The following is a 24,244-nucleotide window of genomic DNA, read 5'->3' as shown; positions in this document are numbered from 1 at the left end:
GGATCCCCTTAGCCAAAGACTTTGCTCATTTGTTTATACATAACATTCTGTTTCTACATGCTTGCCAGAAAGTATTGGATTGAGGTCCTCAGATCAAGAACAATACTGGCAGACATTGTTCAAACTCCTAGCGATAAAACTCCTCCTCTCCACAGCATATCACTCTCAGTTATATGGGCAAATGGAATGGACCAATGTTATCCTAGACCAATACCTTTGATGTTATGTAAATTATCGCTGGGACAATTGGGTGGAGCTGCAATCCCTGACTGATAATTCCCAATACTCCTCCACCCACCAGATTCCTTTCTTTGATCATTGTGGCTATCATCTTCAATTCTTTCCCACAACCTCCTTGCCTTCCTTGCCACCAGCCAAGTTCTCCAAGAGCTTCAGACCTTATACCGGCTCTTGCAAGAGCATCTCAAGCACGCCAAATAAATGCTATAAACATTCCATGGATACAAGTGGCAACCAGGACCTGCTTTGCAGGTTAGAGATCAGGTTTGGCCAGCCAAGCCATAAAGTGGACGCCCACTTCACAGACCCCTTTCCCATATTAGTCCTGTCATCTGCAATTTCCTTCATCTCAGCATATTCATCTAGTTTTCCATCATTAACTCTTGGCTCCTGCTGTACTGGACCATTCTTTCCATGACTGATGCCCCCTCCACCTTCAGTGATAATGGAAAGCAAAGAGAAATACAAAGTGGCCTGTATTTTGGACTTCTGCACTCACCATGGCTTCCAGTACCTTATAGATAGGAAGGGACCAATTCCATTGCCACTACCCAAAGAAATTGGGGACTCTGAATTGGTTGCAGGGATCATGGGGGAATGATGTCCTGCCCTCTCTTCAGGTCTCCTCTTTGGAGAATGACTGGGAGGCCCCCTGAGCCTCCATTACAGAGGCGCTAACTTTGTCTGGGGACCCTAATGTGAATCAGTGGACCTTAAAGTGGATCAGGGAATCCTAGGCCATTAGGAGAGACAGACATTGACCCTAACCATAGGTAGCCCCTCTCTCAGAGGCAGAGGAGCCACCCAGCCTGAGGGAATGCAAGAATAAAAAAAAACCCACCAAGGCCCAGTCAGCTGCCAGATGCAGACGGCCTGCCTGAGGAATAAGAACACCTTGTGAGTAAAGGATCTGCTCTTTAGTGCCTCAGGTGGCACTAATGGCCTGCAGCTCTGAGTAGGGCTTTGCAGGCTCAGGTTTAAAAGCCTTCAGTTCCAGACACTAGGTGCATTTTCTTCAAAAAGTCACATTTTTCTTCAAAAGAAGAACCTTTAAAATGGTAAGCAAACAGCAATTCAAGACCCATTTTTAATTACAAAGTTGTTGCTTAATAGGAGTTCTTTAAAAAGCTCTGGAAGGGCAGTGAGTGCCACCAGTGCATGGAAATGGGCATTTGAAGTGTTGGACTCCCCCGCCTTCTCCCATTAGCTGTTATTTTGGCTCTTTTCCTCTTAGAAAGGCTCCAAGGCTATAAGTAACATCTACCAAAAGAAACAAAAGCTATTTCAGGTAGAAAAGCGCAGAGAGGGAGAGGAGCTGGACAAGAGGCAGTTGGACAAGCATCTGTCGGGAATGCTTTAGGGTGGATTCCTGCATTGAGCAGAGGGTTGGACTCGATGGCCTTGTAGGTCCCTCCCAACTCTGCTATTCTAGGATTCTAGGATGCAGCCTCCCTCCTGGCCATCCATACTGCACTTTAAATCCCCCCCCACAACTCCCATGTCTCTAGGGAATGAACAGGAGCAAGGTTTTGCCCCACTGCGTCTTGTCTCGTTACTGAACTGGTTTGAGCATGCATAGATTAGCATTGAGCTACAGAACATGAGAACATTTGTTCTTTTTCGTGGTCTCTGTGCATCACACTATGGGCTCTGCGCTGGCGCTGAGCTTTAGCTGAGAAACGTTAATTTTGGCGGGAACCCTCCCCCACCATCCACTGCGCATGACTGCGCGTGTTCCCGCCTTCCCCTCAGTTCCTTTGCGACCGCCTTAGCTGCTGCCTCGCAGGAATGCTTCTCCTCCTCATATCCTAAATTTGAGTAGCTGAGTTACCTTATATATTCATCTTTCTTCATTCCTCTTTCTTCTCTTCATATTCCTCTCTTACTAAAAAAAAAAAAAAATGTTGTTAAAACCTCTTATTCTCTACTTACTTTATCTTGCATGGCCCTTAAGGCACCCTTTCGAAAGTGCGTCCGCTGTGGTAATAAACTCCCTGCAGCGGACGGACACTCCCTCTGCCTATTGTGTCTCGGAGAACCACACGTTGCTGAAACGTGCCACCACTGCCAGGCCTTTTCCAAACAAACGAGAAGACACAGGGCAGATAGGCTTAAAGCCGAACTCTGGAAACAAACTCTGCAAAAAGTCGACAAACCAAAAACCATGGCTACTTCGACCACACCCTTGCAAGCTTTGATATTGATGGACCCTTCGACATCGACAACTCATGCCGAACCTTCGACATCGAAGCGTTCTCTCACTGTGTCAACGGCAAAAAAGCTAGCGAAAAAAGCTAAAAACGCCAAGTCTCCTCCTACTGCACAGGACAAACCAAAGAAAAAGACACATAAGTCCGTGAAATCTGGCCCGCCTCCGCCACGCCCAGCGGTCACAACAGACAGTTCCAACCCGGCAGAATTCCCGGCTGTTGAACTGCTCTCTACGATTTCGGAAGGTGAAATTTGAGAACCTCCGACACCTACACAGTTGTCGACATTACCTCTAACTCAAAGAAACCCACCTAGCACCGACAACACAGAGCATGGTCGACCTAATCCTCAATCTCGACCCATATCCAGGGCAAGATCGAGAGAACATAGCGTATCTCACTCCCGAGCCGAGCGCTTCGAACGGGACAGATACTATTCTCGGTCAAGATCTCGATATCGATCACCGTCAGTATATAGCGATCGCTACGCTAATAGACACCAACGTTATTACCGCAGCAGATCAAGATCTCCATACCACGATCACGACAGATACTCTGAATACTCTTACCCTCCAAGACACCATGAATACTACTACAACAGGAGACCAGCTTACCGTGAGGATCGACATACACACCGTCCTCCACAATCCCAAGCACAGAACCCTGCAACCTCGTCTAATCCGGACACAAGACTAATACTTGCTCAAACAACTCGCGACGAACCACGCACAACTCCTCTAGGGTCTCCTATCCTTGTTGAAGGCTACGATTCTGATTCTTCAGCGACATCAGCTGGACAACCCTACCTTCTCCCGATGATAACCTTGGCCCCAAGGAAAGAGGATCACCTTCTGAAGAAATGGGCTCCTTCGCAGAGCAAATACTCCGCATGGCTCACGCTCTTGGCATCGATGCCCAACAACAACAAGAGTAAATTACAGATCTTATCTTTGAACCAATATTCACTGAAGCCTCGGCGCCAGTAGAAATACCATTCGCACCAACTCTACTTAAAGCCGTTAAGCAGACATGGACTTCTCCTTCCATAATGACACCTACGTCCCGTCGTTTAGAATCTATGTACAGAGTACAGAAAAAAGATGTAGATTTTTTATTCACTCACCCGCGTCCAAACTCGATAATAGTCGAATCGTCCCACTTGAGATCTCAGAAACATCATTCTTCCCCTGTGGACAAAGAAGGTAGAAAGTTAGACTTCCTGGACAGAAGATCATACTCTGCATCAGCCCTGGGTCTACGAGTCACAAACTACCAAGCCCTTATGTCCCGATATCAGTTATTCCTTTGGGACAAAGTCGGCTCACTGTGTGATTACTTACCTGAAGACCAGAGAGAGCTAGCCCGAGTATTTCAATCCAAAGCCTCACGCCTAGCAAAACTCCAAATTAATACCACTCGACACCAAACAGACTGTTATGCCAAACTAATGATGGGCTCTGTAGCCCTTAGACGACATGCCTGGCTCAGGTCAGCGGGAATGGCACCAGAAGCTCGTTCGAAGAGCTACCCTTCGATGGCGACGGCCTATTCAACGCCTCCACAGACGAGAAAATGGACACAGTCCAAAAAGCCAGAAATAATGCCAAAAAGATGGAACTGGGCCAACAAAACCAACAACTCCAACCTCAAAGAGGACATAAATGGTTCTGCCAGTATCAGCCATACCCACAAAAATCAACCGACAAAACAAGATTCCAACCTACACAAGCCTTCCAACGAAAGCCTTACAATCCGACCAACCGCTTTCGCCCACAACCGAAACCAGACAACTCGCACAAACGTCGTCTTTGATTCGAACCACCAACACAACCAATACCTTGCATTCAGTGATTGTCTACCATGCCTGGGAAACCATCACCACAGATTCCTGAGTCCTCCAAATCATCCTCCAAGGATACAAAATCGAATTCGAGACTCTCCCTCCCCTCGGTACCATGAAGACCACAGCACCCTCCGCCGTACTCAACCACGAAACCACCCTCCTACTCTCAAAAGGCGCTATAGAACGCGTTCCACCAGAATCCAATCACACAGGTTTTTTCTCCAAGTACTTCACCGTACCGAAAAAAGATGGGGGTTTTCGCCTGATTTTAGACCTCAGGGATCTCAATTACTTCATTCGCCCCAAAAAATTCAAAATGACGACGCTGCAAAATATCTTACAACTTCTAAGAAAAAATGCATGGTTTGCGGTTGTAGATCTAAAAGACGCTTATTTCCATATTTCCATCTCAGAGACGCACCGACACTACCTCCGATTCGCCATCGGGGAAGAGATTTACCAGTTCTGCGTCCTACCGTTTGGACTCAGTACAGCCCCACGCGTATTCACCAAGTGTATGGCTGTAGTCTGTGCTCATCTTTGCCTATCCAACGTCGAGGTATATCCATACCTCGACAACTGGCTACTGACATCAGACTCAAAAGAAACCCTAAACGACAACATCTCTCTGACCCTCCATACCTTGCACACTCTCGGGCTCTACATAAACCCCGAAAAATCAATCCTACAACCCACTCAATCAATAAAATTCATAGGAGCAAGAATAGAGTCAGTCATCGGAAGAGCATACTTACCTCAAGACCGAGCATACCACCTCATTTACAAAGCTCAAACTCTCATTGCGAGATCTCACACAACGGCACACAAAATACAACGTCTACTAGGTTATATAGCATCGACCACCGCAGTTGTACAGTGGGCCAGATTCCACATGCGCCCCCTACAACTCTGGTTCCTCCAACACTACGACAAAGATCGAGACTCAAAAAAAAAAACACTTCCTCAACATCCCACCTACCGTTATCGACAGCATCCGATGGTGGACAAAGCCACATCACCTCTTACAAGGAGTTCCATTCCAACAACCAGCCCCATCCAGGATACTTACCACCGATGCATCGACAACAGGCTGGGGAGCCCATTGCGGGACGCTAAGAATCCAAGGCCAATGGACAACCAATGAGTCCAACAACCACATCAACTTTTTAGAACTAGAGGCAGTCAGGAAAGCCCTCAAGGCATTCGAACCTTACCTCAGAAATCACCACATGCAGATACTTACCGACAACACCACAGTACTATGGCACATAAACAAGCAAGGAGGCACAAGGTCCCCGAAACTAGTCGAACTCACACTTCGGATCCTCAACTGGTCTATCCCCAGAAGGATATATTTGTCAGCTCTCCACATAGCTGGGAACGACAACACGCTTGCAGATTCTCTCAGCCGCACATTCACCCTCAATCACGAATGGCAACTTTCAAACACCATCCTCCATCAAATTTTCCAAATCTGGGGTCAACCAACAATAGACCTATTCGCCACAGCAGAAAACACGATATGCGAAACATTCTGCTCCAGGGGAGGAATAGGACACGGATCTATGGGAGACGCATTCACACACAACTGGAAGAATGCCCTCTTCTACATATTCCCACCGTTTCCACTACTAAACAAAGTAATCACGAAAATCATGCAAGACAAGACAAACTGCATCCTAATTGCTCCCTGGTGGCCCAGACAGGCATGGTTCTCACAACTAACACGCCTCACCAAAGGACGCACCTACCGCCTCCCTCTGATCTCGTCTCTTCTATCATGCAACCACGGACAGATCCTCCACCCGGATCTTCACAGATTGAAGCTAACGGCATGGAGAATCGACCTCGATTATCCATAGACAATGACACACATCTACCACTAGAAGTACAGCATATCCTAAAAGCATGCATAAAACAATCCACTAGGACATCTTATGCCACAAAATGGGCACGCTTCTGCGTCTTCGCAAATGCAAACTGCTTCCAACCTGATCAATGCTCCATCACCAATGTGCTAACCTTCCTACATCACCTATATGAAAAAGGACTAAAATACTCCTCTATTCGCGTCTACTTAGCCGCTATTTCGACACACCGTGGAGAAATCCAGCATAAACCTATTTTCTCCACACCAATAATAAAGAAATTTTTACGAGGCCTCAAAAACCTAATACCTCCAGTAAAACCCATTGCTCCCAACTGGAGCCTCTCAGTGATTTTAAACACACTAACAGTAAAACCATTCGAACCTCTTGCTACCACTCCCATACACCTCCTGTCATGGCAGGTAGCATTTCTAGTAGCAATAACATCAGGAAGAAGAGCAAGTGAACTAACTGTCAGCGCTCCGTATCGACCCCCCATTCACTATCTTTCACAAAGACAAGGTTGTCATGAGACCAGACACTGCCTTCTTACCTAAGATAGTGTCAGACTTCCACATCAACCAGCATATCATACTTCCGACGTTCTTCCCATCTCCTTCCACAGACCTAGAGAAAAGATTACATTGTCTAGATGTTAGGAGAGCCTTAGCATTCTATAAGGACAGAACAAAGACATTTCGCAAATCTCAGAACCTCTTTATTTGCTATGGAGGCAAACAAAAAGGACTTACGCTCTCTTCTCAAAGGCTTGCCCAGTGGATAGTACACACTATCAAGCTAGCCTACCGTCTAGCCAAACTTCCCCTTCCTCAAGGGATAAGGGCACACTCTACCAGAAGCTTAGCAACCTCCACGGCTTTCGCAAAAGGAGTTTCCCTAGAGGACATATGCAAAGCAGCGACATGGTCACGTCCTCTAACTTTTGTCAAACACTACAGCATCGACACCCGCTCCCGGAAAGACTCTTCCTTCGGTAGAGCAGTATTGTCAGCTGTTTTTCAATGACACCGACCCTCCACCGGTGAGTGTTAGCTTTGTAATCGCCCATAGTGTGATGCACAGAGACCACGAAAAAGAAATGCAGGTTGCTTACCTGTAACTGTAGTTCTTTGAGTGGTCATCTGTGCAGTCACACAACCCTCCCACCATCCCCACTTCGGTGTCATACACTGAAGGATTATCCTCTCGGTACCAAGATCGTTAGTCGGTCTCAAAGGAACTGAGGGGAAGGCGGGAACACGTGCAGTCATGCGCAGTGGATGGTGGGGGAGGGTTCCCGCCAAAATTAACGTTTCTCAGCTAAGAGAAGTATTTCCGAGGCAAAGCTCAGCGCCAGCGCAGAGCCCATAGTGTGACTGCACAGATGACCACTCAAAGAACTACAGTTACAGGTAAGCAACCTGCATTTTCAGTTATTGTATTTCTGAACTTTTGAAACAGCAACCCTGATGACTTTTCTATGTTCAGCCAAGCTCTAGCTTTTTCTTTTTTCTCCACATTCTCATGCTGCATGCCCTTTATTTAAGTTTTAAAATAACCTTTTCTTTCTTTCTTTCTTTCTTTCTTTCTTTCTTTCTTCTTCAAGTCTCACAGTTCTGAGTTGCTTTTCACACCAACTCCTCCACCATTACCCTTCCTACAACCAGCCCTGTCTCCGGAGTTGCAAGCTCTCACTTCAGAATGGATTTCCCTGACTTTTGGAGCATCTCATAGCAATGCTCCAGCCGTCACCCCTCCTTTGCCAGCTCTTCCTGTCCCTGACGCTTCTTTCTGTGACACTGATTGCCTCACTCCATCGATGGCGACCAGCCCTTCACTTTCCATTAGCCTTCCCCATTCTAGCATCTCCAGCTCCTTCACTCCCTCAGCAGTTTCCCCACTGCCTTCTTCCCCTTACGAGCCTCAGTCATCTGCCCAAAATGTGAATCTGACAACTGTGCAAAGTGAAGAAAAGACTGTTGGCTTCCCTTCTTCCAACACAAGCGATTATAATCCATCTTCCTCTGTAGTTGACAGCCCCACTAGTTTCCTCTCAGAGCTCAGTGATGTCACTAAACACCCACACAAATTCCAGAAGAGCAGAGGAGTCAGTGGAAGCAATGACAGGGAGGATTGCATTGCAGCCACCAAAGGCAGCAGTGGCATTCCTGAGAACTGTAGAGTGGGGTGCCTGTCAGGGCTGGAGAAACATGTTAGGCCACAAAAGAGATCTCTTCCCACCTTTGAGGACAGCAAGCAGTATCGGGAGCAGGGAGATGGCCTCAAGAAAAGGGAAGTTCAACAGAGGGAGAATCAAAGCAGGGTTATTAAGGTACCTTGTCTGCATGTTTTGTACTCCAATTTACTCGTGTGTGAAGGGAGAGGTATGTTAAATGCTGCTGAGCTTGGCTGATAAATTCTGTTCAGTGGAGTTCATTGGTTTGAAAGATCCAAGTATTATTTTGGATGGCCCCAATATGGCATGGATGGGGGACTGCTACCCTATGGACTAAATTCACTTTGTCAGGCCTTTCCATCCAGCCCACAAAAGCCTCCAGTGAGGCATCATCCTTCCCCAAAGCCTCCAAGCCCTCATTGGGGAGCAGTCATCTCAAAGTATGGTGACACTGCCCCAATTCTTCACTCACCCCTGCGTTTTGTAATGGTGAAGACAGAGCAGTGTGCAGAAGAGTAGGTGTGAAGGTGTGAGAGACTGAATGGTGTGTGGGTGTGAATGAATAGGGTGTTCCCCATCCATCCTGGCATCCACCCAGGCCACAAGTAGGACACTATGTGCAATGGCATCCACCCAGGCATGTTCCCCACAACTGGTGTACCTACATACACACACTGCCTCTGATGCTGGAGGTAGCACATAGCCCTCAGGACTAGTAATCATTGATAGCCTTCTCTTCCTGGAATTTAGCCAACTGCCTTTTAAAGCCATCCAAACTGGTGGCCATCACCACATCTTGGGGCAGTGAATTCCATAGTATAACTATGCACTGTGAGAAGAAGTGTTCCCTTTTATCTGTCTGGAATCTCCCTCCAGTCAGCTCCATGGGTTGACCCCAGATTCAAGTATTATGAGAGAGGGAGAAAAATGTCTTTCTACTTTCTCCACACGATGCTTAATTTTGGACACCTCTGTTAGGTCTCAGCTTGCTCATCTTTTTTCTACGTTAAACACTCCCTGACATTGATAAGACAGTGTTTCCAGGTCTGGAAATTGGGGTGTTTGCCTGCTCTGGAAGGGTTGCATTTCCTTTGAAGGAGTAGACCCATAATTTGGGGGTTCTCCTGGATCCATCTTTGGCCCTGGAGACCCAGGTGGCCTTGGTGGGCTGCAGTGCCCATTACCAACTTCAGTTGGTACACCACCTATGCCCATTCCTGGACAAGGATAGCTTAACCATGGTCATCCATGCACTGGTAACCTCACGATTACATTACTGTAATGTGCTCTATTTGAGGTTACCCACGTGAGTGGTTCAGAAGCTGCAGCTAGTGAAGAATGCAGCAGCTAGGTCCTCACTGAGACACCAAGTGATGCCCGCATAAAACCTGTGTTAAAAGAACTGCACTGGCTGCCTCTTAGCTACCAAGCTTGCTTATTTATTTATTTATTTATTTATTTATTACATTTTTATACCACTCAATAGCCGGAGCTCTCCTACAAAGCCCTAAACATCTTGGGACCAGAATATCTAGCAAACTGCCTTCCCTTATATACACCCAGACAACATTTAAGATCTTCAGAGGAGGTCCTGCTGGTAATTCCAAAATGAATGGAATATTGCCATGAATAACCTCCATGGTAGGCCTTCTCTGAGCAGCACCCACTTTCTGGAAACCCTCCCTCGTGTAGTTTGGGAGGCAGAAAATATAAAATCCTTTAAATGCGTCCTGAAAACGTTTGTTTTCACACAGGCTTTACCTAGGCTGTAACTATCACTGGATTTATTTTGATTTTATATGGTGTTTTGTTTTTCAAAAGTTTAGACCTTTTTATTATGTTCTGACTTGTGTATTTTATGGTTTCAATTGTGAACTGCCCAGAGAATCTCGGCTAATGGGCAGAATAAAAATGTATTATTATTATTATTATTATTATTATTATTATTATTATTATTATTATTATTATTATTATTATGTAAGCTTTCCTCTTAGGGGAATTGCTCCAGCCCCTTGATTATTCTAGTTGCCTTTTTATGTGCTTTTCCCACCTCTACAATATCTTTTTCTAGGTGCAGTGACCAGAACTGTATGCAGTATTACAAGTGCGGTTGCACTATCATATTGGCAGTTTTTTTTTATTCCTTTTCTAATTATGCCTAACATGAATGAGTTTCCTCCCCCTTCCACAGAGGAAAAATGTGTGCGTGTGTCTGACTGTGAGTAAGAGGGTGAGTGAGTGAAGAGATTTCTGGAACTCCCTGCCACAAGGACAGTGTGTGTGGTTTCACTCATAAAACAACTGAGCATATGCTTTGAATGCAGGAAGTCCCAAGTTTCAGCAACCCCCAGATTTTGTAAAGCACTGTGTGTATGTGTGTGCACACATGCACCTTTATAAACCTTTACCTGTGTTTATTTTTATATTTGTAAAGTTATTAAGGATATTTTCAATTCATTCTTCTAAACTTTAATGACTTTGATGTCCTTCATTTTTTCTGCACCATGTTGTTGAACACCCCAATGGCTGTACTCCAACAGCAGTCCATTTTGGGTTAGTGCCCTCGACACTTCCTCAAAAATCCAAATATACCCACAAGCCCACATATCTATACATGTGTACATAGATAAGACACAAATACAGGCATTCACACATAACATTCATTCTTCTTCGTGGTCTCTGTGCATCACACATATGGGCTCTGCGCCTGTGCGAAGCCCCACTTCGGGAATCTTCTATAGCTAAGAGGCATTTTGGGTGGAAACCCCTCCCCCTCTACTGCGCATATGCAGAGGGGTTCCCACCCAGATTCCCTCAGTTCTTCTTCGACCGTCTCAGCGACAGCCTCGTCAGGAACGCTTTCCTCTATAATACGAAAATAGCTAAGACTTACCTTCGTTTCTAACTTTGTTCATATTTCTTTCTCCTTCTACTCTTCTTATCTATAAAAAAAAATTTGTTAATATTACTCTTCATACTTTACCTCAGAAATCTCTCCTTCCGATCTTCGCCTGTATGGGCCCCAAGGCCCCGTTTAAGAAGTGTGCCCATTGTGGCACAAAGCTACCGCCTTTGGATGGACACAACCTCTGTGTAATATGCCTAGGAGAAGGGCACAAGGTTGATACTTGCCCCCACTGCCAAGTATTTTCTAAGCTGACCAGACGCCTCAGAGCAGATAAACTAAGGGCTGAGCTGTGGGAAAGGGCACTTAGAGCAGTAGATAAACCTGCCATGGTGCAAGAAGAGCCATTTGTGCCTCCAGCTCCTGTCCAGCCGACAAGTCGAGCTGACCGGCCCCACCAAGACACTCCTGCTACACCAGGACGGTCTTTAGCTATAGCCGTAGCCAAAAAGCTATCCAAAAAAGCGAGGACGCCAAAATCCTCCAACAAAGCTAAACACAAGAAAAAATCTAAGGCTCATTCGCACGATATCGAAAGAAGGGCGTCAACATCGAAAAAGACGACTGGTCCAGCACGACCGTCGACAGCTCAACAAATACCTATGCAATCGACTTCAACAGTCGACCCCATAACTACAACATCATTATCAGAAGGGGAGATAAGAGATGCTTCCTCTACTCGTAGCAGGGATCTGCTCCCATTGTCCACAGAGCAACCGATCCCTTCGCGATCGATTGATTTACCTACTGAGGGACGTCACAGGTCCGAGCACCAAGATCGGGCTTCGAGCCGTTATCGATCTCCGGACTCAGTACGATCCTCGGATTCTCGATAGAGAGCATGATCAGTAATATCGGAGACAACGTCGCTCCCGATCCCCCTTAAGAGACTGGGAGAGAGAGTCTCAATGGTCGTTACCTCCTAGGCATACATACCAGTATACAAACTGGCAAGAACTCGAAGATTGATATCGACGGTCATCAACCCAACGCCGGCCTTCGGCAACGGTATCAGCACCGGAGCCGATATCGACAGCTCGTGCAAGCCAAGTTCTTACGCAAGACATAGAATTAAGACAACTACGCATGGAAAATCAACGCATGGAAATTCAAATGGTACAGAAACACTCCTCTGATCACTCCGTGGAAGATTATTGCTCTGATTCGTCATCGGTGGCCTCACCAGCCCCATCAATACCATCACCCGACTCCATAGTCAAAGCACAAGGAGCTGTTTCTCCTTCAGAGGGTCTTGGACATTTTGCTGATATTGTCCAAAGAATGGCCCAATCCTTAGGGATTGAGACAAGACAATCACTAGAAAGGCTTACAGACCCTGTATTTGAAGCCATCTATACAGAGGCGACAACACCGATAGCCATCCCCTTCCTGCCTACAATAGCAAGATCTGTTAAAGAGCATTGGAAAGATCCCGCGGCGCTACAACCTTCCTCAAAGAGGCTCGACAACATGTACAGAATACTGGAAAAGGATGCGGAATTTTTATTTACACACCCCCAACCAAACTCTATAATCGTCGAGTCAGCGCAAGGACACTCTCAAAGGATGCATACAGCACCAGTTGATAAAGAGGGGAGGCGCCTAGATCTGATGGGGCGTAGATCCTACTCTACAGCAGCCCTAACCCTTAAAAAGCCAATTACCAGGCTACGATGTCCAGATATCAGCTCTTCCTTTGGGAGAAGATGATGTCTCTATGTGAAAACTTAGGAGACGACCAGAGGGAGCTAGCTCGAATTTTTCATGCCGAAGCCACCTGCATGGCCCGTCAGCAGATTGCAACTGCAAAACATCAGTCCGATTGTGGAGCAAAAGCCATGGTAGGATCAGTGGCGTTGCGTAGACATGCCTGGTTGAGATCTGCCGGTCTCTCCCAAGAGGCCAGAACGTGCATAGAGAGCCTTCCATTTGATGGATCAGGCCTCTTCAACTCCACGACCGATGAGGCGATGGACACAGTGCAAAAGGCAAGGACAACTGCCAGGAAAATGGGTATCGGAGCAGGGCAACAGGGGCAATATTATAAGCCAAGAAGGTGGTACAAACCTGGAAACAAGGCGCCATGATACCAGACTGACAGACAACAACAAAGACAACTTCCAGCAATACAGCAGGGAAGGAGACAATTCCCTGCATCGAAGCCTAAGTTTCAGCGTCGAAGGCAGGATTACCAGCAAAACCGGCGCCTTTGACTTGACGCCGTCCAGCAACAGCAGTACCCCCTTCGGCAACCGTTTATCGGCATCGATCGAGACTTGGTCCCAAATAACAATGGACAAATGGGTCCTCTCGATAGTCGAAGGGGGATACAGAATAGAATTCGATGCCATACCACCAACGGGTCATCTAAAACGAACAACACCATCAGCGCCTCTACAAGCGGAAGTTCATTCATTGATAAAAAAGGGAGCGATACGGCCAGTGCCGAAGGAACAACTACACTGGGGTTGGTACTTCACCGTTCCAAAGAGCAATGGAGGAATTCGTCCCATTTTGGATCTAAGGGACGTAAATTACTACATCACACCGAAAAAATTTCGAATGGTCTCCCTTCCAAACATACTACCACTTCTCACGGAGCATTCTTGGTTCGCCTCCATCGACCTGAAGGATGCTTACTTCCATATAGCCATCCATCCAGACAGCCAACGGTTCCTCCGCTTCATCATCGGCGACCGAGCTTTCCAATACCAAGTGTTACCCTTCGGCTTGTCAACAGCTCCAAGGGTCTTCACGAAATGTATCGCAGTAGTCTGTTCTCATCTCAGAAAACAGGGTATACAAATACACCCTTATATAGACGACTGGCTGGTGGTAGCAGAATCGGAACAAACCCTTCAGCAACATATCCTCTATGTTCGAGACCTCCTAAACCAATTAGGCCTCTTAATAAATACAGAAAAATCAATTCTCTCTCCAACCAGAAAGATAAAATACATAGGAGCAATCTTAAACTCAAACACTACCAGAGCATACTTACCTGTAGACAGAGCAACTACCATAAGAACCCTGACAATTCAAGTAAGGAGACAACGAATTGTGACCGCTCACACAGTGCAAAGACTGTTAGGACTGATGGCTTCAACGACCATGGTGATGGCCCTAGCAAGACTCAAGATGAGAATCTCAACAGACAGTTCAATCCTTTGCGAAACGCCAAGAGAACCATCCTTATCCTACCACCAAATGTGGTCAAATCTTTGAAATGGTGGGAGAACCATCACAACCTAACAGAGGGAGTGCCGTTCCAACTCTCCACTCCGACCATAGCAATCACAACAGATGCCTCACCCGACGGTTGGGAAGCCCATCTCAATTCCTTAAGAATACAAGGATCGTGGACGTTAAAAGAAAAGAAAAAGCACATAAACTATCTAGAACTACTAGCTGTCCAAAAGGCCCTCAAGGCTTTCGAGACAAGGATAGCCAACCAACATATACAAATAACCTCAGACAACACAACAACTGTGTTCTACCTCAACAAACAGGGGGGAACCAAATCTCCATCATTGATAAAACTTACCATACACATCTGGGAGTGGTGCACTCGACGCCATATATCCTTGACAGCAGTCCATATAGCAGGGGTGGACAACCAGCTAGCAGACAACCTCAGCAGACATGCGTCACTCGTACACGAATGGAGCATTCATCCCTCGATCATCGGCCAGATTTTTCGAACCTGGGGGAGACCACAAATAGACCTATTCGCAACGGAAAACAATGCAGTCTGCGACTTCTTCTGCAGCAGAGCAGGAATAGGAAGACGATCACTAGGGGATGCGTTCCTTTACAAATGGGACCACTCCTTCCTGTATATATCCCCACCGTTTCCTCTCATAACGAGGATATTAGCCAAGATTGTCCAAGACAACGCGAATTGTATAATTCTGACACCCTGGTGGCCCAGGCAGAATTGGTTTGCAACATTGTTAAACAGGTCCCGGGGCCTCTATTGGGGGCTGCCCACGAGGAAGGACCTTCTCTCCCAGCACAAGGGTCAAATACTCCACCCAGATCTACACACTCTCCACATGACAGCGTGGAGGTTAATTCCTCAATATTGAACACTGACTTAACCAGAATTCAAGTGGTCTTGGATGCAGCACTGAAACCTTCCACAAGACTAAATTATAACAGGAAGTGGGCTGCATTCAATGCTTTTGCATCCGAAAATGATTTTTTTCCTAAAACTTGTTCAGTTCATCAGATCCTGTCATTTTTATTAGGTTTGGTTGACAAGGGTCTGAAAGTTTCTTTGTTAAAGGTATACCTAGCAGCAATCTCCTTTTTTCATGACTGCGTTGATGGTTTTAAGGTGTTTTCACACCCCACAGTTAAACAGTTTTTAAGGGGGGTATCTAACTTGAACCCACCAGTAAGAACTTTTTCTCCTTCCTGGAGTTTGTCCGTAGTGCTACATGCACTATCAAGACCACCGTTTGAGCCGTTAGCAACCACTGATTTACGTCTTCTCACGTTAAAGGTTGTTTTCTTAGTAGCAATAACATCAGCAAGGCGAGCAAGTGAACTCTGTGCTCTGAGAATAGATGAACCATATCTTGTTTTCCACTTTGACAAAGTGGTGCTTCGCCCTGACATCCAATTCCTGCCTAAGGTCGTGTCATCCTTCCATGTTAATCAAGACATTGTCCTACCAGCATTCTTTCCATCTCCTTCCACTGCACTGGAGAGAACTATTCACTCACTAGACGTGAGAAGAGCTTTAGCCTTTTACAAGGATCGTACTGCTCCTTTTCGAAAATCACAACGTTTATTCGTTTGTCATGGAGGGAGCAAGAAAGGCCAACCCGTGTCATCTCAGACTCTCCTCCTGGCTGGTCCAGTGCATTACTCTAGCCTATCAGCTGCAAAAATTGGAACCCAAAATCGATCAAGGGGCATTCCACCAGAGCTGTCTCTACATCATCTGTCTTCCATCGTGGCATCACCATCCCAGAGATATGCAAGGCAGCAACATGGGCCCGACAAATGACGTTCGTGTCACATTATAAACTCAATGTCAGGTCGAGAGCTGACTGCTCTTTTGGCAGAGCAGTTTTATCATCTGTATTCACCTAAGGACACCAACCCTCCTCCGGTGAGTAAAAGCTTGCTAATCGCCCATATGTGTGATGCACAGAGACCACGAAGAAGAAGGACAGGTTGCTTACCTGTAACTGTGGTTCTTCGAGTGGTCATCTGTGCAGTCACACAACCCACCCACCATACTCCCCTCTTGGTGTCCATTAAGTATTACTAATGCTTTATCAAGTAGTTTTTTCAGATACACCTGAAGGTGTCAAAATTCCTCAGATGAGGCCTACCGGTCTCAGAAGAACTGAGGGAATCTGGGCAGGAACCCCTCTGCATATGCGCAGTAGAGGGGGAGGGGTTCCCGCCCAAAATGCCTCTTAGCTATAGAAGATTCCCAAAGCGGAGCTTCGCGCAGTCGCAGAGCCCATATGTGTGACTGCACAGATGACCACTCGAAGAACCACAGTTACAGGTAAGCAACCTGTCCATCTGTGTACAGTCCATGTGCAATGTACACTGATTGGAATAAAATCAGCTATAAATCTCATATGTAATGCTGATTTGTGAACCCCAGGATCCTTCAGTACTGTTATCATTGTCTTTAAATTTCTCTTTTACGCTGAAAGGAATGGGAAGGTGAGGGGTTTGATGTGGTACTTACAGGGTGGCTGGGTCCTTGTGCCCTTAACAGCTGACTGGCAGACAAAGATTATAAAAGGTGAAACTCTCCTCTTGTTCATGAGAGAGAAAGCTCCACTGAAGTCAGCAAGGCTTAAGTAAATAGTGGCAGCACAAAAGTTGGTATTTGTGGCACAGAACTTAGGCACAAGTTTGGGGGTGATATGAAAACATGCATTCTGGGTTAATTTCTGCATTTGATGCATCAGTACTCAGTCACGGGTGCTATTGTTAGGAACTGTGAGGTATCTGATGATGAGGAGTCTGGGGATGAAGAGCCGCAGGCTGGACCCACTACCAGCATGGCTGGGCAGCAGCCAGCAGAGGCTCCCTCCAGCTCAGCCTTAGAGGAAGAGCAAACAAACATCTTACCGGTGCCATCATTCAAACAACAAAGGGCGGAGAAGGAGGCGTTACGCAGATCCAAGCGTATTGCTACTAAACGCCAGATAAACGGAACAGCTGTGATTCTGGGCTTGGGTATTTAAGTAACAGTGCGCAGGCCAGGATCTTGCCAGACTTAATCTGGTTTGCCTGAGAAAGCTCTGGACCTTGAAACCTTGGCCTTGTCGTGTTTTTGCTATACCGGTTGGACTACGGACCTCTTGGACTCTGTGACTCTCTCCTGCCCTTTGGAACTCAGACTGGCTTTGTGGACTTTCGTGACCCTCTCTCCCTTTATGACAACTGGATGGATTTATGGACTGGCTTTGACTTTGGCGTAAGCACAGAAAGACTGTTCTGTTTCTTTATGTTTTGAACTGTGTGAGAAATACAAATTAAGTGTTATCTCTTCATTTGATGTGTTTGCTGGTACCTGGCGGTCTTCCCAGTCTGGGCACACAGCCCATGTAGATAAGTTAAAAAGTGGCTGGTTGCAAAGCCGCTTCCTCAGGACAGAATTAAGTCTGACCAATGATAACCAGCACTTTTTGCTGTTAAGTAAAGTAATAATGGAAAACCTTCTTGAACAGCAGAATCAATTAGCTGCCCAAGTGACCCAACTCACCCAATTAGTAATCATGCTTCAAGCTCAAGTGAATCAGGCAACTACTGTGGCTTCTCAGCCTCTGCTGCTGCCTCCTCGTAGGAGTAAATGTTTTGCAGCAATGCCAGAGAGATTTTCAGGAGAACGGGGAATGCTGGACAGTTTCATTGCAACCTGCAAGCTGCATTTCAAAGTCAGACCTGAGGATTTTGCTACAGATGGGCATAAAGTAGCCTTTATTGTTTCCTTGCTGCCTGGGTCTGCGAGGAAATGGGTTATGCCTTATCTCAACCAGGATAGCCCTTTGCTTAGCAATTTAGACGATTTTCTTAAGGAAATGGCAGCCATCTGGGGATACCCTGTGAAAGCAGAGACAGCTGAGCACTGCATTAGAGAGTTGCGTCAGGGAAAGGGGTCTGTGGCAGAATATGCTACTCACTTTCGTCTCCTTGCGCAAGACCTGACCTGGAACGACAGTGCGCTCCAGTCCCAGTTTTGTTATGGCCTCGCTGAGGAGCTATTGGATGAATTGGCTCGCTCAGCACCACCTACGTCGCTTGCTTTGCTCATAGAACAGGCTACCCGAATGGATGTTCGGCTGTTGGCTCGTTTGGCGCAGAGAGGAGCAACAAGGTGGAAGGTGGAGCCAGTGGTGGAGTCATCATCAGCACCTGTGGTCGTGGTCTCTCCCTGTACTGGAGAGGAGCCCATGCAGCTGGGAGCTGTGCGAGCACGCCTCTCTGTGGCAGAAAAGCAGCGAAGGAGAGCAGCAGGCTTGTGTTTATATTGTGGGCTTGGGGGGCATTTTGCTCGAGTATGCCCTGCCAAGGGACAGAAGGGGTCTATGTCAGGAAACGGGACTCCCCAGGCTTAGGAGGGGTCGCTAGCCTGGGAATTTTTGGGGCAGAGGCGGGTTTGCCTCATTCAGAATCCAGAAAAGACCCTCTCTTGGTCTCAGCAACTCTGTCATGGGAGCATGCTCAGGGGTGTTCAGTTGGAGTTATGATAGACTCTGGAGCATCCAGGAATTTTATGGACTGGGCATTTGCTTGTCAACACAACATCTCGCTAGAGCCGCTTGCAGAGCCAAGGCAGGTGGAGACAATTGATGGCGGCTTTTGAAATCAGGTCCCGTGACTCATCAGACTACTGTGTTGAGGTTGGAGATCCAGGGGCATGTGGAACGACTACGTTTTTATGTGGCAGCTGTTCCGCATTTTGCAGTAGTCTTGGGGATGCCCTGGCTAACTCAGCATGATCCCCATATTTCTTGGGGTCGGCGGGAAGTACGTTTTGCCTCTCCCTATTGTCAGGAATATTGTTGGCCGGAGCGTGTGCAGGCAGCCGTGGCATCGTCTCCAATATCTGCGGCTGTAGCTCTCCCGGCTAAGTACACAGACTTTGCAGATGTTTTTGACAAGAAGGAGGCGGATAGGCTTTCACTGCAAAGACCATATGATTGTACTATTGACTTGTTACCAGGGGCCTCTATACCAGCGGGGTGCCTTTATTCTCTTTCAGAACCGGAGTTGGCGGTTTTGCGGGAATTTTTGGAAACCAACCTACAGAAGGGGTTTATTCTCCCTTCTAAGTCTCCTGCGGGCGCTCCAGTGTTCTTTGTATGCAAGAAGACAGGAGATTTGCATCTCTGTAATGATTATAGAGGCTTGAACCGCATCACGGTGCGTAACCGCTACCCCTTACCTTTGATTCTGGAACTTTTGGAGCGTCTGCAACATGCGAAGATTTTTACCAAATTAGATCTTCGCGGGGCCTATAATTTGGTGAGAATAAAGGAAGGGGACGAGTGGAAGACTGCTTTCCAGACCAGATATGGTCACTATGAATATGCCGTGATGTTGTTCGGGTTGTGTAATGCCCCAGCCATGTTCCAGCATTTTGTCAATGACGTTTTCAGGGACTACCTGGATCGTTTTGTGATTATTTATCTAGATGACTTTTTGATCTATTTCCCTAATCAGGTGGTGCATGATGCTCATGTTAAGGCTGTTTTGCAGAGACTTCGTGAGCACAGATTATATGCAAAATTGGACAAATGTGCGTTTGATCTCACAGAAGTGGACTTCTTGGGGTATACGATCTCTGCAATGGGGGTGGCGATGGATCACTCCAAGGTTGAGGCGGTTCTGTCCTGGCAGCCTCCTAGGACTCGAAAGGAGGTGCAGCGCTTTCTGGGTTTCGCGAACTTCTACCGTCGCTTTATTCCAGAGTTCGACTCTGGCGGAACCAATCACGCAGTTGCTGAGGGGCAAGCTGGTTTTTCAGTGGACGCCAGCGGCGCAGTCCGCTTTTGAGCAGCTGAAGCAGCGTTTTATGGCAGCTCCAATTTTGCAGCATCCAGATCCGCATAAACCTTTTGTGGTGGAGACTGATGCTTCTGATGTCGCCGTGGGTGCAGTTCTTCTGCAGGCAAGTACAGCAGGCTCTTTTTGGTTGCCTTGTGCTTTTTTTCCCAGGCAGCTTACTCCTCCAGAACGGAACTACACTATCTGGGAGAAGGAACTCTTGGCAGTTAAGGCGGCCTTCGAGGTTTGGCGACATCTGTTGGAGGGGGCGGCTTATCCTGTGGAAGTTCGTACCGATCATCAGAACCTGGAACACCTGCAGACGGCCCGGAAGCTGACACAACGGCAGAAGCGTTGGTCTTTGTTTTTTTGGGCGCTTCAACTTTCAGTTGAAGTACATTCCTCGTGCTCAAAATCGCCAGGCAGACGCCTTGTCCCGCAAGCCTAAGTATGCAGCGCAGACAGAGGGGGAGGTTCTTTCAACGATTCTGCGACCTGAACATTTTGCTGCAGCGCAGGTGTCCCCAACGTTGCGGGAGCAGATTCGCCAGTTGCAGGGGCAGGACGCTTTTGTGCGGGACCACGCAGCAGAGGAGGCAACTTCACCTTTCCGCATGAGAGAGGGGCTCCTATATCACCGTGGCCGGTTGTATGTGCCAGCAGGTGTATGTAAGGACTCTGTGTTACAGCTGTGCCATGACAGCCGGACATTTTGGCCTGTACAAGACTTTGCACCTGCTTTCTAGAGACTTTTGGTGGCCTAGGGTACAAGCGGATGTTGCTCGGTACGTCCAGAGCTGTCCAGTGTGCCACCGGGCAAAGGATACAAGGGGGCGGCCTGTAGGTTTGCTGCATCCGTTGCCTACTCCTGATGGACCGTGGCGGGTGATTTCGATGGACTTTATTATGGATTTGCCACTTTCTGCGGGACACACCACTATATTTGTGGTGGTCGATCTTTTCTCTAAGATGGCACATTTTGTCCCGTGTCCAGGTTTGCCTACCGCTCAGGAGACTGCTTGTTTGTTTGTAAATAATGTATTTCGTTTGCATGGACTGCCTGAGGGGATTGTTTCTGATAGGGGAGCACAGTTTACGGCACATTTTTGGAAGGCTGTGATGGTTTTGGATATCAAGGCACACATGTCTTCAGCCTTTCATCCGCAGACAGATGGCCAGACAGAGCGGACAAATGGCACGCTGGAGCAATACCTGCGCTGCTACTCTAATTACCAACAGGACAATTGGGCGGGGTTGCTTCCCTTGACGGAGTTCGCCTATAATAACTCGGTGCACGCCTTGACACAGCGAACACCTTTCTTTGCAACTGGTGGTTTCCATCCACGTTGGTTCCCTGCAGTGGTGCCCTCCACCAAAGTTCCTGCGGCAGACCAGTGGTTGCAGGAATTACAGGCAGTGCAATCTATTGTGCAGGAGCAGCTGCAGGTTGCCAAGGAAGCCTACAAGGTGGGGGCAGATCGGAAAAGGCAGGAGGGTCCGGCAATCGCGGTTGGTGATCGGGTGTGGTTGTCGACGCGGAATCTTCCACGGCATCGACCTTGCAGGAAGTTGGACGCCCGCTTCATCGGCCCTTTTTTAGTGACAGCACAGGTCAATGTTCATGCTCCTCGGTGCAGAACTTTCACAATAACTACCCTTCAAAGCCTGGCCTGGCTAGGGTGGCAGGAGGGGATTATGGAGAGGGGAGTAGTGTTAGGAACTGTGAGGTATCTGATGAGGAGTCTGGGGATGAAGAGCCGCAGGCTGGACCCACTACCAGCATGGCTGGGCAGCAGCCAGCAGAGGCTCCCTCCAGCTCAGCCTTAGAGGAAGAGCAAACAAACATCTTACCGGTGCCATCGTTCAAACAACAAAGGGCGGAGAAGGAGGCGTTACGCAGATCCAAGCGTATTGCTACTAAACGCCAGATAAACAGGGAACAGCTGTGATTCTGGGCTTGGGTATTTAAGTAACAGTGCGCAGGCCAGGATCTTGCCAGACTTAATCTGGTTTGCCTGAGAAAGCTCTGGACCTTGAAACCTTGGCCTTGTCGTGTTTCTGCTATACCGGTTGGACTACGGACTTCTTGGACTCTGTGACTCTCTCCTGCCCTTTGGAACTCGGACTGGCTTTGTGGACTTTCGTGACCCTCTCTCCCGGACCCTTTATGACAACTGGATGGATTTATGGACTGGCTTTGACTTTGGCGTAAGCACAGAAAGACTGTTCTGTTTCTTTATGTTTTGAACTGTGAGAGAAATACAAATTGTTATCTCTTCATTTAGCGTGTTTGCTGGTACCTGGTGGTCTTCCCAGTCTGGGCACACAGCCCATGTAGATAAGTTAAAAAGTGGCTAGTTGCAAAGCCGCTTCCTCAGGACAGCTATAAACTTGGGATTTTTAGCACAAAACTTACACAAAGCTTTCGCACAGTTTCGGAGGTGATAAGAGAAGGTGGGTTTTAGCATTCACAAGCCCCACCTAAGGGGTAGATTCGGAGTGGTGGCAGGTCATCTATATGATGCAGCCGCCGTCCTGAAGCCATCCAGGGGCAAACAAAGCCCCTGGATGGGGCTTTGTTTTTTGGCCAACTGTTCCAAAAAAGTTGGGCTGTTAACCCGACTGTTTTGGACACGGAGGCGTGCCACAGCCGATGGCGACCGCTAATTGGTTGCCATCAGCTGGAGGAGGGCAGGTTCAGGCACCGTGTATCCCTCTCTTCCTCCCCCCCTGGCTACCCTGTTCCTTCCCTTTTTTTTTAATCTATAAATGCAACCCTTCACATCTATAGATTAAAAAAAGGGGGGGAGAAGATGAATGGGACAGCCAAAGGGGGAGGAAGAGGGAGACCTTCTCTCTGATCTCCCTCTCACTGCTTTGTTCCTCTCCCACCCCTATTTTTAAAAATTTATAGATAGATGCAATCCTTCGCATCTATAGATAAACAAGAACAACCCCTGTGTGTGTGTGTGTAAGGAACCGGATAGTGAGAGGGAGGTCAGAGGGAGGAGAGCCGGTTTGCGTCCCTGTCTTCCTCCCCCTCTGGCTGCCCGGTTCCTCTCTCTCTCCTCTCCCCCCATTTTTTTAATCTAAAAATGCAAAGGATTGGATCTATAGATAAAAAAAGTGGGGAGGAACTGGGCAGCCAGAGGGGGAAGAGGACAGGGACCCAAACCGGCTCTCCTCCCTCTGACCTCCCTCTCACTATCCGGTTCCTTCCACACACCCTTTTTTATCTGTAGATGTGATCCTTCGCATCTAAAGATAAAAAACATGGGGGGAGGGAAGTAATGGGGGAGGGAGGTCAGAGGGAGGAGAGCCGTTTTGCATCCCTGTCTTCCTCCCCCTCTGGCTGCTCCGTTCCTCCCCCCTCCCCTGTGCTCGGCAGCAGTGACTCTGCACTCGCGTTCCTTCTGGTGCAGATGCCAGGAAGGAGCACAAGTGCGGGAGCCTGAAGCTCCAACTGGCTGCTGTCAAGACAGGGGCTAGGAAGTGATGGGTGGGGTGGGGTGGGGGGAGTTGTGTGTTAGCTTTGAACCCAAATTTTATTTATCAGTACTTGTAGGTGGTGACACAACATTCAGGATTTGTGGAACAAAACAGCAAAAAAACCTGTCTGCGTCCTTCTTGAATTGTGGAGCCCAGAACTGGACGCAATACTCTAGATGAGGCCTAACCAGGGCTGAATAGAGAGGAACCAGTGATTTGGAAGCTGTACTTTATCAATGCAGCCCAGAATAGCATTTGCTTCTTTTGCAGCCACATCACACTGTTGGCTCATATTCAGCTTGCAATCTACAACAATTCCAAGATCTTTCTTGTTTGTAGTATTGCTGAGCCAAGTATCCCCCATCATAGGAAGTCCAGCTTCCCGATACATTGGCCGTACAAACAGAATCAAAGTTCATGTAATTTATTGTGGGCTCTTAAAGGGCTTTGCAAAGGGCAAGGCAATTCTCAGTCCTTAAAATT

The 24,244-nt window shown here is 47.4% G+C and overlaps 1 protein-coding gene across 1 annotated transcript in view; it reads left to right on the top strand.

The window, feature by feature from the left end:
• The window catches only part of SORBS1 (sorbin and SH3 domain containing 1), a 213,393-nt gene that overhangs the window by 180,867 nt on the left and 8,282 nt on the right, over positions 1-24,244 (top strand). The window contains exon 28 of the mRNA XM_063133194.1: positions 7,768-8,493. Coding sequence (XP_062989264.1) covers positions 7,768-8,493 — 726 coding nt within the window. The remainder of the gene's footprint in view (positions 1-7,767; positions 8,494-24,244) is intronic.

This window comes from Elgaria multicarinata, chromosome 8 (genome assembly GCF_023053635.1).
Source record: "Elgaria multicarinata webbii isolate HBS135686 ecotype San Diego chromosome 8, rElgMul1.1.pri, whole genome shotgun sequence".
Lineage (NCBI taxonomy): Eukaryota > Metazoa > Chordata > Lepidosauria > Squamata > Anguidae > Elgaria > Elgaria multicarinata.
Note: the sequence above shows the minus strand (reverse complement) of the source record. Positions and strands in the feature narration are given on the sequence as shown.